Source organism: Anas acuta, chromosome 2 (assembly GCF_963932015.1).
Source record: "Anas acuta chromosome 2, bAnaAcu1.1, whole genome shotgun sequence".
In the NCBI taxonomy this organism is placed as follows: domain Eukaryota; kingdom Metazoa; phylum Chordata; class Aves; order Anseriformes; family Anatidae; genus Anas; species Anas acuta.
The window spans coordinates 143,608,553-143,622,319 of record NC_088980.1 but is presented as its reverse complement, the minus strand read 5'-3'; the positions used below and the strand labels follow the sequence as shown (position 1 = coordinate 143,622,319).

At 39.5% G+C, this 13,767-nt stretch overlaps 1 protein-coding gene and 1 long non-coding RNA gene across 2 annotated transcripts; both read right to left on the bottom strand.

Moving 5' to 3' along the window:
• Positions 1–740: 740 nt before the first annotated feature.
• On the bottom strand, positions 741–4,515 carry UTP23 (UTP23 small subunit processome component). The gene is made up of 3 exons (XM_068672538.1): positions 4,283–4,515; positions 2,146–2,320; positions 741–1,236 (listed from the first exon to the last, which is right to left on the bottom strand). The coding sequence occupies exons 1-3, from the start codon at positions 4,468–4,470 to the stop codon at positions 856–858; spliced, it is 744 nt and encodes a 247-aa protein (XP_068528639.1). The 5' UTR covers positions 4,471–4,515; the 3' UTR covers positions 741–855.
• Positions 4,516–6,932: 2,417 nt separating this feature from the next.
• Positions 6,933–8,554, bottom strand: LOC137851844 (uncharacterized). Its single transcript, XR_011093532.1, has 3 exons — positions 8,391–8,554; positions 7,963–8,030; positions 6,933–7,276 (listed from the first exon to the last, which is right to left on the bottom strand). It is a non-coding gene; the product is annotated as an uncharacterized lncRNA (long non-coding RNA).
• Positions 8,555–13,767: the final 5,213 nt, after the last annotated feature.

The following is a 13,767-nucleotide window of genomic DNA, read 5'->3' as shown; positions in this document are numbered from 1 at the left end:
CAGCCATGCTGTGCTGTGATGGCTCTAGTTATGAGTCAGTGCTTTATTTCAGCATTTTAAATTTGCATTCTTCCCATTTAAAAAGGAAAAAAAAACCTAGATGCTATTAAAATAATGTCAGGTATACCAATGCAATCACATGCACTCCAGGATCCCCTTAATAAAGATGATGAACAGACATACCAGTTCACATGGAGCTTACAAAGTAATTCATGCCTGAAGTGACTTGTTGAGGTCACCTAGTCATTTTGCAGAAGTGTTACCTTTTGTAAAAGCAGATCTGCATTCAAATAATACTGATAAATAAGGAAAGGTTGGACTTCCTGCTTAGGGACATGGTTTAGTGGGTGACAGTGGCGGTAGGGTGATGGTTGGACCAGACAGATGATCTTGAAGGTCTTTCCAACCCTTACGATTCTCTGAAAATGCTATGCTCTTTTAAGTCACTTCCATATTCTGTAACAGAACAACTGTCAAAACTAGTTTTAGTAAGAACAGCAAACTAGATTTAGAAAGAAGTCTAGTATCTTACAAAAAGAAAAAACATATGAAGTCAAAGAAATATTTCTAAAAACTGTTAATGATCATGTGAATGCTCCAGCAGGAATCACGAAGCTGGAGAGAACAATGAAACTCAAAGGTTCCTAAACATTTTGTTGCACACCCAATTTCTAAACAACAGAATAAATTATTAGGACAATAACCTCAAAATGTTTAAAATGCAATAATAAGCAGTACCATCTCGTAAAAATAAGTTTTAATATTAACAACTTAATTGCAATTATTGCAGTTTAATCTCGCTTTTTGCAAAGTTCAAACAACGCTCTAGTCCTGCACTGTTGCACAAACATGGATCTATTCCTCCTCGTTCTTCTGCACTGATTGCACAGCTTTTGTTTTAACTCTATTTCGCTTTCTTCTTCTTTTCTTCTTTTCAGCTGAAGCCTCCTTGCTCTCCTGTGTTTTCTTCTTCTTTTTCAGACAGCTGAGAGGATTGGGACCTCCTGCCCTTTTACGTTTTCTTCTCTTTTCACCTTCTTGCTTTGCTAGTCCTTCTTTTTCTTTAAGTTGCACAATGCTTTGCTTTTGGTGCTCTGGAACAAGCTGACTTGTCTGCAACGTTTGAACAAATGCCAAAGACTTAGGAGAGGGTTTGTCTAGCACCATAGTGTTCTGAATAATAAAGAGGAGAGGAACGCCAGCCTTCTTTTTCACTTTGTTTGCTAAATCCTGGTCCTGTAAAATTAAATACTTTAGTCAATATTTTGGGATTAAACAATATTTGCAATTCAAATGCACCTACTTTTAATACAAAACTATAAAGATAAATTACATTACAAAAAAGATAAGAAACCTAATCTAGTAGATATAACTGGCAGAGTCTTTCAGAGCAATTTAAATTTAAATTTTTTGCCTTCTGATTAGCTGTACTTCTGATGGAAAATTTATTGTTTCCTTTTTTCTTGCACGTGTAAGCATATATGGATTTTTTGAGAAAAAGTCCCAGTTCACTGGTATTTATTCCATGATTTCACAAAGAACTTAGTTCATTCTATACCAAGCCATTTAAAACTCTCTATATCATACCTAGGGATAAAGAATTTTACTGTTAACCATTTAATATCTTGCATATATGTTACGCCTACATTCTCAATACCATATCTAAGAAAAAAACACCTTGCCTTTCTTACTTGTACACAACTTCTACCTTTATTCTTTAGTTAAAAAAAAAATCCTTAAAATTGCAGTTATACGGTGTTTTAGCACAATATCATTTCACTTTTCAGACTACTGAGCACAGCAGTTTAGGGCTGCACATACACACACAAGCAATAGGCAAACTGACATTCAACTGTTTTTTTTACATGTCAGTAGGCAGTCAGTGCATTTTCTCCACTTTCTGCTAAACTAAGTAATATGCTTCTTGGATAAAGCAAACAAACTGTTCAAGTAATATCAAGTAATACAGAATATTCTCTATTTCATAATTAGCAATTACATTTAAGAGTGAAGAAGGCTTTACAAGATTAATTTCCACAGGCTATTTAAAAATCTCGTAATTGAGGTTTCCGTAGGTTTCATTATCTTTAGGTATCAAAGGATAACATCAATTGAAATGGTATTACGTTTCCCATGAGCATTTACCTGGGTAGCAATAAAGAAGTGATGAGGGTTGCCTTCTTCAACCATGGAAAGTAAACAGGCCGAGCCACTCACAGGATCCTTCTGGTGAGAACAGTTTTGAACTTCACATCTTTGGGCAATTAATTTTGCTCCATACAGCGGTTTCCCCAATGATTCCAATTCTTTCAGAACACATCTAAAAAACAAAAGTAACAATGATTTCTAAACAAGGAAATAATTTTTTTTTTACAACAGTAAAAGGTTGACATCATTAATTGTTGCATGTGAGTTAATATGGAATGAGCAATGCCCACCTAGTCAGGCTCTGTGATCTGTAAATGGCACCCAGTAATCTGAAAGGATTAACCACCCCAAATGCTTCATTGACACTTCCTTGGTTCCAAACAAAGGAACACAGATAACAACACTAAGTTACATTAAATGGATTTTAAGATATTTTGTATCAAAGACAATGCTAAATCCTAATGTTTATGCACCTGAACCACTACTTGACAAATAAAATTATCTGAATCTGCACAAATTGATTAAACATTACATGCAAGTTAAACTCTGCATTGGTATCCATCACCTCACTTCAAACTTGTGTCAGAATCCAGCTGAATCACGCAAAAGAAGCTAAAAGGTTCTCCACATAATTAAAAATCTGGAAGCTTATGGCTTCACAGCATTCCAATAAGACAGTAAAATGCAAAGCTGGAGTCCTCCTCTTGACTCTGCTTAGAGCTAACATGGGTACAGGACAGCATAGCAGTCTATAAGGATGCTAGCTTGGATCCTAACTGCATGAAATTCAGAAATGAGGAGGGGATGAAACCTAACATACCTAACTTACTTTGACTACTGAGTCTTACTATTACATTCCTACCTCTTTCCACATGTATGTATGGCCTTGAAATACAGCTTTAAGAATGTAAGATATTTCTAAGATAACTGTTTATTTTACAGTTATCTTAGAAATAACTCCAAGATATTAAATAGCAGCATTCTTCTCTCCTGAGAAGAAATTTTAAGCTTTTGGGGAAAGTATGGAGGTTTCAGATTGTTCTTTTTGTAAAGACACCCGCAGTGAGCAAGATCACTTCCTTAGGGAAGTCCGGGTCATGCAATAGGTGCCCTTCCTCACCTACTACAGTGTGCTTGCAGTAGAAGAAAATGAGTCTGTTCTGCTATCCTAAGTAAAAACAGGTCAAAAATACCCATGTATAGTGTTTAAAGAAGGATGAAGTGACATTTAAACAATTGGAATAACGTTTTGATCAGTGATTTGTAAACCTTTAAAAACTAGAGGTATGAATTGATACTTTAAACTGTTTAGAAGTATGGGGCAGTTCTATGTGTGCTATAGGATGGCAGAGTGGTTATTTTTTTATTCAAGCGTATACATCTTCCTGATATTTTCAGTATGTGCCTCTGTGATGGGCAGCAGGCTATTCCATCCATAGGTGACAGCGATTTTATAGCATGCATTACGCAAAGTCAAATAAAAACAATGGCAACTTCAAGGCAAGTTTTTATTTTACACGCTCTGCTTCCACATCGTTGTCTAGCACATCCTTGAGAGCAGCCACTCTGTGGAACGGGTTGCCCAAGGAAGTGGTGGAGCTCCTGGGGGTGTTTAAGGCAAGGTTGGACGTGGTGCTTAGGGACATGGTTTAGTGGATGACATTGGTGGTAGGGGGGTGGTTGGAGTGGTTGGACCAGATGATCTTGGGAGGTCTTTTCCACATTTATTGATTATATGATACTGGCAGGCTGGAATTCCAGCCCAGCACTACTTCCAACCCTCACACGAGACTGAGCTTGCCTCTGCTGACCTCACTTTGCCAAAACCACGCTGGGCACTGGGAGAAACTGAGCCACGTGCCACCGACACACCAGGTTAACCCCGCCCTACCATCTCTTCCGCAGTATTTGACATATTTGTCATCTGAAGAAATAAATTCAAAACAAAACAAAACAAAACAAAAAACCAGCTGCTTCTGAAAAAATCTCCCATCCCTCCACGCCCTAACTGAGCGTACCCCCCCGCCCCCAGCCCCACCGCCCTCCTAAAATGGCGCCGCTGCCTGAGGAGGAGCCGAGCCCGGTCGGGCACCTCCCACCCCGCGCATGCGCCGCGCTGCCCGGCCGTACCGACCGTGTGGTGCAGAGCTGCGTGGGGCCGCCCAGGTAGCCGGGCAGCTGCTCGCGGATCTGGATCTTGTTCTGGAGCGCGGCGTGGCAGAAGGTGCCGTCCAGCAGCACCTGGAAGGGCTCTCGGAACTGGAAGTTGTTCTTGTAGAAGCCCATGTTCTTCTTGGCGTGCTTCTGCCGCCGCAGCTTCATGGCGCCGCCGGCGGAAGCCGCGCTGAGCCCGCCCCGCTTCCCCCGCCCCGCCGGGTGCCGCCCGCCTCCGTGTCCGTCGGTATCGGGTCTCCTTCTCCTTTATCACAGTCACGGAACGGCCGAGGTTGGCGGGGACCTCTGGAGATCACCTAGTCCAGCCCCCCTGCCGAGCAGGGTCACCTAGAGCACTTTGTGCGGGATGGCATCCAGCCGGGGCTTGGGTATCTCCAGAGAAGGAGACCCCACAACTTCTGTGCGCAACCTGTCCCAGCACTCTGTCACCCTCACAGTAAAATGTGTCCCCTCATGTTCAGCCAGAACCTCCTGTGCTTCAGTTTGTGCCCATTGCGTCTCATCCTGTCACTGGGCAGAACTGAAAAGAGAGCAGCTCCGTCCTCTCAACACCGTCCCCTCAGATATTTACACACATTGATGAGGTCTCCCCCCAGTCTTCTCTTTTCCAGGATAAACAGGCCCAGCTCTTTCGGCCTCGTTTTTTCGCTCCCATGTGTTTCTCCACCTCTGGGAATCTGCTGTGCCGGGTGTGTAGCTGAGGAGAGCCAGCTGGGTGTCCTGCCCATGGTGCAGGACAGCTGTATGAGGCCAGCGAGTCGCCTCAGGCACGCAGATTACCTGTAAACTAGTTCATTATTCTGTGTTTTGGGACACTGTTCTAGCGCCTACCATTTGTTAAGAGCAGAAATACGCATTTTTTTTTTTTTCCCCTAAATCAGTATAATCATTAAACCATAATTAGAGTCCCAGAGAATTCAATGTCAGTGTAGTTCAGTCATGCATTGGCATACTTTTCGGCAGGATTATTCAATTCCTCCTTGCAACGTTTGGCTGTAGTAGATATGTTTATGTATATCAAGTTCTATGTGCACAAAATTAAAGTTGAAACGCATGTATTCTGCATTTTAATATTTTTTTTTTTTTTTTTTTTCACAACGCATAAACAATGCCATTTCACTGTGGCATGGGGAAACAGCTGCCATTCAGAAAGCTGGATGGCACAAACCTCTCCCTGTTCATCTGAAAACCTGAGCGCACCAGATATTTGGCAGTTAACAAACAGAACTTAATGCCAGTGTTTTAGGCATGCAAAGAGAATGTGATATCTTAACACCATCGAAATGATAATTAGAGACATCTGGCTCTGTGCAGGTCCAACAGGAGATATCTTAATGCCAGGGACAACTGTATTACAAGCAAGGTACTGCAGGTACCTGCCAATTTGCTCATTGTAATCAGTCAGTCTGCTCTAAGGTCATTTAGGCAAATACCCACCTGTCATACTGTATTGTTGTTGCTTCTGTGTTAACAAATAGGTATTGGGAACGTCTGCTTCCAAAAAAGTTACTTACTGTTAAAAGAAGCTGAAAAGCAATGCAATTAGTTACTGTTCTAGAAATTAAAATATTTAAATGGGGACAAAAAGTGCTTGCAAGATGAAAAGTGCAAAGAACAGGTGATTTAAAGTATTTTCCATGGGATATGAGTGTGCTGTTGGCAGTACTTTGCTGTTAAGTCCTTTCCAGCAGTATTCAGGGAGTAGCTCCGTGTGTTCATGAGTGTCATGGGCATACGTGGGTACTCGTCCTGATCTGTGAGCTAAGTGGTATGCTGAATTTGTTGTGCTTTATTACATTTCATTCGTGTTGCTGACCTATTCTCATACTGGCATGGTATCCCAGTTTGTCTAATTTCTTAGTTTCATTGTATAAAAAAATCAGACAAAACCACTCAGAAAGACTCCAAAGCAAAACCTTAGTAGATGAACTCTATTTTTCTTGAAGTAATCTCCTCCTCCTCCTTCTTTTTCTTTCACAAAATTAACTGCCAAAGACAGGCAGTTATTCCTCATTAAGAACACTTTGCCAGCACATCACACACTAGAGGTGTCGGCTAGAATACAGAACTGCAATGATAACAGCTGCTAATACACAATGAGATAAAAAGGAAAAGCAAGTAAATGAGAGCTTGAACTAGTCATAATTCTGTGCTAAATGCAAAGGGAGATATAATCCAGAGTTGGCTGTTAAATACCATTGCAGTGAGATATTTCCCACAGCTCAATTGGTAAATAGTATCATCACAGACACGTTGTAATGCAATTGGTATGGTAAAAGATGTTCGGAAGGATGGCAGGCAAACCAACAGCACAGATTTCTCCTTTATTGTGTGGAAGATAGCATTAATTGCGTGATAGACTACTTGCAATACCATTCAGTGAATTGTATCTCACTTCAGTGCAATTATTCTAAAATTTCCTTTGTGATACATTTTAAATGTTAAAAGTAGTTTCTGTAAGAACACTGTAGCAGTTGAGTACTATATATTTTCTTCAACATTTTGATAGTATTCTATGTAATATAAAATTATATGTATAATAAAACTATAGATATAATAAAACTCAGCATTTTCCTTTTACATTCACTTATTTTATTATTCCTGTGAGTCTTCCATAGAGTGGATGTTTTAACAAGAAACTGAAGGTTCTTATAGGAACTGCTGAATCCTGTGGTCACCAGGACCTGGGGATTGTTCCTTCCTGGTTGCTGTAGTGGAGCCATGTACATTTTGTAGGAGACAACCAGGTGCTGGACAAGTATTTACACTTGCATACACATAGAGGGGACACTGACACAGCCAGCCATGCATACAACACTACCAGAAATTGTAGATAAGGTAGCAAAGTCTTGTTCTCCCTGCCTGGCTGCTCAGGACTGGAATTCCCAATTCACATCGCATTGCAGATCCCTCACACAGTGGCACAGTCCCCCAGCCCATCTGATATCCTTGCCTAGGAGAGTGAGTTTATACAGAAGAAATAGTTAAGAAAGAATTTTAATAAGAAGACTCTTTCTCCCCCCATTTCTCCACACTTGCTCATGGATCCACCCTGGTTCTTCCTTTCCTGCTTTTGGCCATTTCTTTGAACACCCCCTGTAAATTTTACATAACTTCACAAGCCCCTGCTGACACCTCATAAAAAAGTTTTGCACAGTTCCATATGCCCCCTCAAATATTTTGTAATCATTGAGATAATAACGTTTTCCCCTTTTTATCAATGACACAGGCTGATGCTCTTCAATGTGGCTTTTTGGGGTGTTCCTTTATTGGCCCATCAGTTTATCACTTAAGAGTGCTGTTCTTCACTCTTGTCTTTGTTACCACCCACCCAGTTGGTAATTTCTGTGTATCTCTGTGTGTGTAATCTACCACTTAAATTATTATTTGTTATTTCTTTTGTACTGAATTGTCCTTAACCACATTATTTAGTGAACCAAATGCCCTCATTCATATTCCACATACTCTTACAGAGGCTGTCTGCAGCACAACAAAACTTGTCGTAAAGCTTAGTGGAAGATACCTCTTTGAAATTACTTGTTATTATACTTGTATAGTCGAGAAGTTTCATCAAATATCTGGCTGCACAACTATTAGATTAAGAGCTTTATTTATTTATTTATTTACTTACTTGCTTACATATTTATTTTAAAGTCAGCATTTTATTGAAGAACTGGCATTAACAGGAGACTGCCTTCCAGGAGTATCTTTGTGGAAAAGAAGGTGAAGAGAGTGGAAAGTGCTGAAGCACTTTGTAGCCTTTGTAAGCTTTGTTAACTTGCAGGAACTGTTTTTGAAAGACAGAAAACAGAATTTGAAGTGTGGAACTTCTTTGTCTGAAACACCGGTCCCTGACTGCTGCCAGAATACTTGCAGGTTGAGAATACAGTTCTGATCTAACAAAACATTTCCTATGACTTTTGCAATAATATTAATATCTTATGGGTAAGTATTTATGAGAATAAGTACTTACAAATATACAAATTTTATTAAAAAAGCTGTCACACTAGAGAAGAAGACATATATACCAAAAGTGTGAGCAGAGCTTCATACTGAACTTCCCAAACCTGAGCAATGATAAGCCGTGCTTCAGAGGAAATGGCTTCTCTGCTTGCACGCAGAATGACTTGCACCAGAAGAGCATTAGCTCCTTGCAGAGCTGACCGTCTCTTGGCATAAACGAGTTCAGCTCTTGTTTTGAGATACGAGGTAAGGCAAGAGTAGAATTAAGTAACAGAAAATTGCTGTGACATGTGGATTACTTGAAGCTACGGCTGTTCTTTAGCTGTTCTTTATCAAAAAAGCTTTGATGTAGGCCTAATAACAAAGATTTGCCTTAATAGCTGGCACTTGGCAAATGCTTGTAGCTTGGCAGGAAAAAAGATCTCAGCTCCTGATTCTCCCAAACTTGTCCTGTGTCAGACCTTTTTAATCTGAATGTGTTGCCTTTGGGCACATGTTGTGCTCTGTGGTTATCTGCAATAAGTCCTAGCACCAGACATACTTAAAAATGAAAAATGAACTGATTTACAGAAATGAAAGGGGTAGGGTTTTCCTTTACAACATTTGGAATCAAAACTATCATAAATAAACACACGACAGTAAAGCATGGTTGGAATATGTCTGAAAACACTTTCCTAGGGGTATTTTAGATTTTTTTTTTTTTTCTCCTGAGGTATAAATAGGCCACAGAAGAAGATTCAGCAGCATTTAATACACTAAATTATTATTTGTCAGAATGTTTATTATTCATTGCTGGCTGCTCCTTTCATCACCTTGGGGCTGGTTTTGAGCTTTTGAATTTTACCCTTCATCATGTACATTCATCTTTTACAGTACCTATTTTTCTATTATCTCTTGGGAGTGCAGCATCTGGATTTATAATAAACACGGCTGTGACAATCCCTGCTTTTTCTTTACGGATTGGTATGAACTCAGCAGATGAGAATTTTCCATGTGATAAAGCCTTCAGAACCCTTCTGGTCCGACTGTTACTGTACTCCTTAACTGGAAATTACTTTTGGCTTAAATACCCTAACTACCCATCACGGTACATCCCACATCAATGATCTTGTAAACTGTTTATCATAAAAAGGACACATTTAATGTGTAGGTTAGGATATTTAGTTTCACTACATACTGGTGGCTTCCATGGGTGAGAAAAAGAATCCAGCAGACATCTATGTGGGCCTTTAAGTGGCTGCTTAGTAGCAAATATGTGGAGAATGCTCTGGAGAACAAAGATTTCACAGGAAACTTTAGCTTTCCTACTGGGGCAGAAAGAAATTAGAGGGCTGAAAATAATCAGTGGAATTCTTGACAGATTCTCAAATGTTATCCCAACCTTTTTATCTCTCTCTCCCTCTTTTTGACCTTGAGCTAAATTTCTATGGGTGCTAAACAAAATGGGTTACATCAGCTAACTAAATCTTTTATCTTTCAGAATAGATACACTAACACACATCACTTAGGTTATGCAGCATTTTTGTTTGACGGAGCTTGTTAAGATGTGCATGTACATACAAACAAAAATCTTCATGCTGCTGCAAGTACACACAGGGGCACCCACTGAGAGCAGCCTTTCCTCCTGCACCGTTCATCAAGACGTGCACTCCTTGGTTGCCATTCTGCTCCACGCATGACATTGCAGCACCGCTCCCTCTGCACTTGCAGAGCCTGTAGACAAACTTGAGCTAAAGTGTGATATCAAAGTGCCATAATCTATAAAAATAACAGGTCTGTAGAGTACACAGGACTGGTATTTAACACTGTGTGGTAGCTGATGTGAAAGGTAGATGGAGGGGAAGAATGTCTTTATTCTGCTTTATGCTTTGTCTCCTGTTATGCCTATGAAAGTACCCATTATTTCTTTTTCAGAAGAGCATCCCTCTCCCTCTTTCATTTTTTGTGATAGAAAATAAATATATCTGGTCCACTTTAGTTCTTTTGGATGACTTCACTGTTGTACTTTGGAGACTGGAGGAAGTTGGAAGACAAAATATTTTATATTTTTTATATGCTTACTTCCATCTGTTTCCTGATTTCTTGTTCTTCTTGAAGTTTGTTATCTTCTGCATGTGATAGCAAGCGTGTCATCAGCAATCAGAAGGTACATTAGCTGATTACAAAGATAAGGCTAAACAAATTGACATCAGAAGTGAAATTACGTGGTTAATTTCTTTAATTTCTTACTTGAGATGAGAAATTAATTTTATAGCCAAAATTCTGATTTGTCGGAGAGAATTCCATTCTGCTGCATGAGATATTGAACATATCTTTTCACCCTTTCATTGATTTCAGGTAGAAATAGAAACAGAAAAATGGACTCTTTAAATGTGGAGAGAAATGATACATATTCCCCGTACTTACACAATCTTCTAACTTGAACCTTCTACTACAGTAAGAGTTTGGATCTGCTTAGAAACTTCCCATAAGTTTGTGCAAATAACTATTTTGTTTGATTTGCAGGCCCAAATTAGCAGTTAAAATGTTAAAAAATCTTTTTCATCAGCTAGATTATGTTATTTTATTGTTAGATTCTGTGTCATTTTTTGTTTCTGTTAGTTGCATGCTAAAGGTTTTGAGGTGCTATAGTGATGATCCATTAGTAATAACACAAAGTAGCTATGAACAACTTGAATGTGAAAAGAGTGGGTAAGGATAGAAGGTAACTGAAAACAGTTATTGGAAAACAGTTACTGAAAAAAAAAAAAAGGCAGAGAAAAAGTTGAGCAGTAAAAAAAAGTGTTCCAAGAGAAGAGCTCATATTTTTTAAATGTTTCCTTCATGGGCAGAAATATCTTATTATGCTACTGCCCAGAATAGCTGCTCCATTATTATTTTTTTAATGTAATGCTTTTACATTTATTCAAACAAATGCTAAAAGGTTATCTGTTTAACAGCATGGCTGAAATCACGTATGACCTCTGAAACCTCCATTCTTCTTGAAAAGAAATTGAATTTTCAGAGCTCACATTCTGGCCCTGGAGTTTCTTTATTGCATTTGATGTTTGTCTCCAGGGGTTTCCATGTGGCTGTAGCTCCCACCTTCACCATTGTTCTATCACTGCTGAACCTTATTACTTTCCATTTCTTATTTCAAAAAAAAAAAAAAAAATCCAATAAAACCAATTTCTTCACTTTGATTCTCTTGGAGAAAATTAGGAAAAAAGTAAGGAATGGATTTCAGTATTGGCACCAATAATGTCTAAAATCACAATTGGCCCCGTGACAAGTCCTAGTATTTAGAATTATTATTCTTTGGGGCAAAATGCCTATACAACTATATAACGTGACGTTAAATTTTCGCATTGAGCTCCTCTGTGGGCAGCAGTAAGCACTGGATGAATACCTGACCCTTCCGAAGTTTATTATTTATCAGTGAGACAGGCAGTTGTAGATGCTGTAGACAGAAGTATGCAAAGGGCCTGACTTCGGTGAAGGGATTTATATCTGAACAAAGAGGGTGGAGAGCGCTACGTTATTTATCAGCGAGAGCCTTTGTCACCCTGGAGTTGGTGTGCCAGGGAATATTTCCTTAGAATGGAAATGCTGAGGTCAGCAGAACACAAATGGCTAAAAACCCTGAATTACAGAGGGTTTACACATGGCTCTGCTTCCAGGAGCTGTGAGTTTCTGAAATTGCCTTCATGTGGCGCTCCATGCTTCACAGCTGCAGTTAATGTAATATCCTATGGGATAAGGGAGTGGTGAGTAACAGAGAGGATAGTATCAAAAGGCAGGCTGTGAATACAAAAAGGATTTTAAAAGGAGAGAAGAGACCGTGCCATTTAGCACGGGCAGAGTTATGTGGAATGAGCTCTGCTGTTGTATGCAGCCATTAAGGACAGCGGTACGGTTCGCTCCCAGATACAAACCTGGCTCCACAAAGGGAAGATGTTAGATGCTGACTTCTCTTTCAAGCAATGTACGCCTGACCTAAGGCAGCGTCAGTGTTACATGTAATGGCACATTGAAGAGGGGCAGCTCTGCTGGGACGTGCCAGGTGCCTGCATTCCACTGCGCTTAAAAGAAGAGGCCCGAATACCTCATCTCCTCCAGATAACTGAACTGGAAACTTCTGCGAGGGTACAAGATATTACAAGGCAATTTTAACTCGGTGTTAGGAGGATCTCTTGCCACTGAGCAGTGGAGATTACTTTAATGCACATGGTTTCTGTTTGTAGATAATTAATGTTGTTTTAGGCAATTGGAGCTATTAATGCTGCTTTGTATTTGGGGTGCTGTTGTGTCTCAATGCAAGTACAGACTGCTATCTGCGTATCCCAAGTGATTCTTTTGTATTCCTGTACACTTTGTGATAATGAAATTAAGGCATTCATTATGCTCAGAAATACTTGGAATTGCTGAGGGTAGGGAGAAAAAAAAAAAAAAAAACAACACAGAATTCAGACACAACTCATTAACCAACTGGTAACAAGTCATTGCAGGTTAGCCGATCTCTGGTAACTATTCATGTGGATGGTCTTAGCCTGCAGCATGTATAAAAGTAATTCAGGTTGTTTTAGCCCTTAAGGTAAAGCCAGTCTGCCGATTTGGAAGGGATTACATCTTTGAAGCCTTAATCAGATAATTTCCATTTAGCAGCGCTCCTCCTGCTCGTTGCACTGATACGGTGCGGTGAGGCTGTGCAGGGAGATGACACATCTGAATTCTATCAAGGTGCTTACTTATGCAGGAGTGAGGAATAAAGGGGCTTTGTTTGGTTCCATCTGCCTTCTGACTTGGACTATCATTTAAAAATGACTAATGGAGTTCAGGCACCACTTGAGTTTTCTCAACTATTTTGTGATGGAAGTCTTATGTTTGTGGTTTTCCTGAGCTGCTTGGGTGATGCTACTCATTTTTTTTTTTTCCAGTTTGACATCCTTTTTATGTCCTCTTTTTCAAAAAATCGGTATTTCCAGTGGTGAAATTTTCTATGACCTCTTGCCTCCAGTGATGTGATGAGTTCTATATAGTAGGAAGTTGATATTTTTGTTTCATTTTTCATGTTAATCATAATTAACCAAATTGACTGGCCTGTTCTGGCAGTGCACTAAATAATGTGCAAGTCCATAGAATATGGCTTTCTTATGTGCCCACAACAATGGCTTTGAACATGCTGATGTTCTGTGCTGTAGATACTATTTTTTTTTTTAATTATGTGGACTTTCTGTTTAAAAACTGATAGGCATGAATAATGAATCACATTTATGTTATCCGAGGGGTTTTCATTTCCTTTTCAGATCCCTAGGAATTTGCCGGTGGTAAAGCTCTGTGTGTTTACCGATATACCGATAAAAAGCATTTGCGTGTTTTTTCTTTGTAGATACCTTTCACCAACATCTTTGAAGTAGCCCACAGATCTCCAGGAGTCCGAAGGCTGTAGTTGAGAACCACTACATTACCATAATATTGCTTCTTAATCTTAGTTTTCTTCAA

Bases quoted from the DNA above. Each gene is read 5' to 3' on its own strand.
- UTP23 (XM_068672538.1), bottom strand. From the start codon at position 4,470: ATGAAGCTGCGGCGGCAGAAGCACGCCAAGAAGAACATGGGCTTCTAC. The intron at 2,321-4,282 runs GTCGGTACGGCC...TTTGTTTTTTAG, and splicing joins ACGCAGCTCTGCACCACACG to ATGTGTTCTGAAAGAATTGG. The intron at 1,237-2,145 runs GTAAATGCTCAT...TTAATTTTACAG, and splicing joins ACTTCTTTATTGCTACCCAG to GACCAGGATTTAGCAAACAA.